Source organism: Haliotis asinina, chromosome 7 (assembly GCF_037392515.1).
Source record: "Haliotis asinina isolate JCU_RB_2024 chromosome 7, JCU_Hal_asi_v2, whole genome shotgun sequence".
Taxonomy (NCBI): domain Eukaryota; kingdom Metazoa; phylum Mollusca; class Gastropoda; order Lepetellida; family Haliotidae; genus Haliotis; species Haliotis asinina.
This window is the reverse complement of record NC_090286.1, coordinates 14912014-14914296: the sequence shown is the minus strand read 5'-3', so window position 1 is coordinate 14914296 and position 2283 is coordinate 14912014. Positions and strand designations below refer to the sequence as shown.

The 2283-nt window shown below is 44.7% G+C and overlaps 1 protein-coding gene across 1 annotated transcript; it reads left to right on the top strand.

The window, feature by feature from the left end:
* Nucleotides 1-699, top strand: LOC137291328 (uncharacterized). The gene has a single exon (XM_067822632.1). The coding sequence runs from the start codon at nt 1-3 to the stop codon at nt 697-699; it is 699 nt and encodes a 232-aa protein (XP_067678733.1).
* Nucleotides 700-2283: the final 1584 nt, after the last annotated feature.

Below are 2283 nucleotides of genomic sequence, written 5' to 3'. Positions count from 1 at the left end.
ATGTTGGCCATGTACTTCACAGTGCTAGGATACAGTATGTTGACCATGTACTTCACGGTGCTGGTTTACAGCATGTCGGCCATGTACATCACAGTGATGGTTTACAGCATGTTGACCATGTACATCACAGTGCTAATTTACAGCATGTTAGAAATGTACTTCACAGTGCTGGTTTACAGAACTATGGCTATGTACTCCAGAGTTCTGGGTTACGGCAAATTGGCCTTGTACTTCACAGAGCTGGTTTACAAAACGTTGGTCATGTACTTCACAATACTGGTTTACAGAATGTGGGCCATGTACATCACAGTGATGGTTTACAGCACGTTGACCATGTACTTCAAAGTACTGGTTTACAACATGTTGACCATGTACTTCACGGTGCTGGTTTACAGCATTTTGACCATGTACTTCACACTACTGGTTTACAACATGGTCGCGGTGTACTTCACAGTGCTGGTTTACAGCATGTGGTCCATGTACTTCACAGTACTGGTTCACAGCATGTTGGCCATGTACCACACAGTACTGATTCACAGCATGTTGGCCATGTACCACACAGTACTGGTTTACGGGATGTTGGACATGTACCACACAGTACTGGTTTACCACAGAGTACAAGTTTACATGATGTTGGACATGTACTTCGCGGTGCTGGTTTACAGCATGTTGGCCATGTACCACACAGTGCTGGTTTAAAGTATGTGGGCCATGTACGACACAGTACTGGTTTACAGTATGTGGGTCATGTACGACATAGTGCTGGTTTACAGCATGTGGGCCATGTTCCACACAGTACAGGTTTACAGCATGTGGGCCATGTACCACACAGTACTGGTTTACGGGATGTTGGACATGTACCACACAGTACTGGTTTACCACAGAGTACTAGTTTACATGATGTTGGACATGTACTTCGCGGTGCTGGTTTACAGCATGTTGGCCATGTACCACACAGTGCTGGTTTAAAGTATGTGGGCCATGTACGACACAGTACTGGTTTACAGTATGTGGGTCATGTACGACATAGTGCTGGTTTACAGCATGTGGGCCATGTTCCACACAGTACAGGTTTACAGCATGTGGGCCATGTACCACACAGTACAGGTTTACAGGATGTTGGCCATGTACCACACAGTGCTAGTTTACATGTTAGCCATGTACTTCACAGTGCTGATTTAAATGTTAGCCATGTACTTCACAGTGCTAGTTTACATGTTAGTGATGTCCTTCACAGTGCTAGTTTAAATGTTAGCCATGTACTTCACAGTGCTGGTTTAAATGTCGGCCATGTACTTCACAGTGCTGGTTTACATGTTAGCCATGTACTCCACAGTGCTGGTTTACATGTTGGCCATGTACTTCACAGTGCTGGTTTACAGCATGTTAACTTTGTACTTCACAGTGCTAGTTTACAGCATGTTAGCCATGTACTTTACAGTGCTGGTTTACATGTTAGCCATGTCCTTCACAGTGCTGGTTTAAATGTTAGCCATGTCCTTCACAGTGATGGTTTACAGCACGTTGACCAAGTACATCACAGTGCTAATTTACAGCATGTTAGAAATGTACTTCACAGTGCTGGTTTACAGAACTATGGCTATGTACTCCAGAGTTCTGGGTTACGGCAAATTGGCCTTGTACTTCACAGAGCTGGTTTACAAAACGTTGGTCATGTACTTCACAATACTGGTTTACAGAATGTGGGCCATGTACATCACAGTGATGGTTTACAGCACGTTGACCATGTACTTCAAAGTACTGGTTTACAACATGTTGACCATGTACTTCATGGTGCTGGTTTACAGCATTTTGACCATGTACTTCACACTACTGGTTTACAACATGGTCGCGGTGTACTTCACAGTGCTGGTTTACAGCATGTGGTCCATGTACTTCACAGTACTGGTTCACAGCATGTTGGCCATGTACCACACAGTACTGATTCACAGCATGTTGGCCATGTACCACACAGTACTGGTTTACGGGATGTTGGACATGTACCACACAGTACTGGTTTACCACAGAGTACTAGTTTACATGATGTTGGACATGTACTTCGCGGTGCTGGTTTACAGCATGTTGGCCATGTACGACACAGTACTGGTTTGCAGCATGTGGGTCATGTACGACACAGTACTGGTTTGCAGCATGTGGGTCATGTACGACACAGTACTGGTTTACAGTATGTGGGTCATGTACGACATAGTGCTGGTTTACAGCATGTTGGCCATGTACGACACAGTACTGGTTTGCAGCATGTGGGTCATGTACGACACAGTA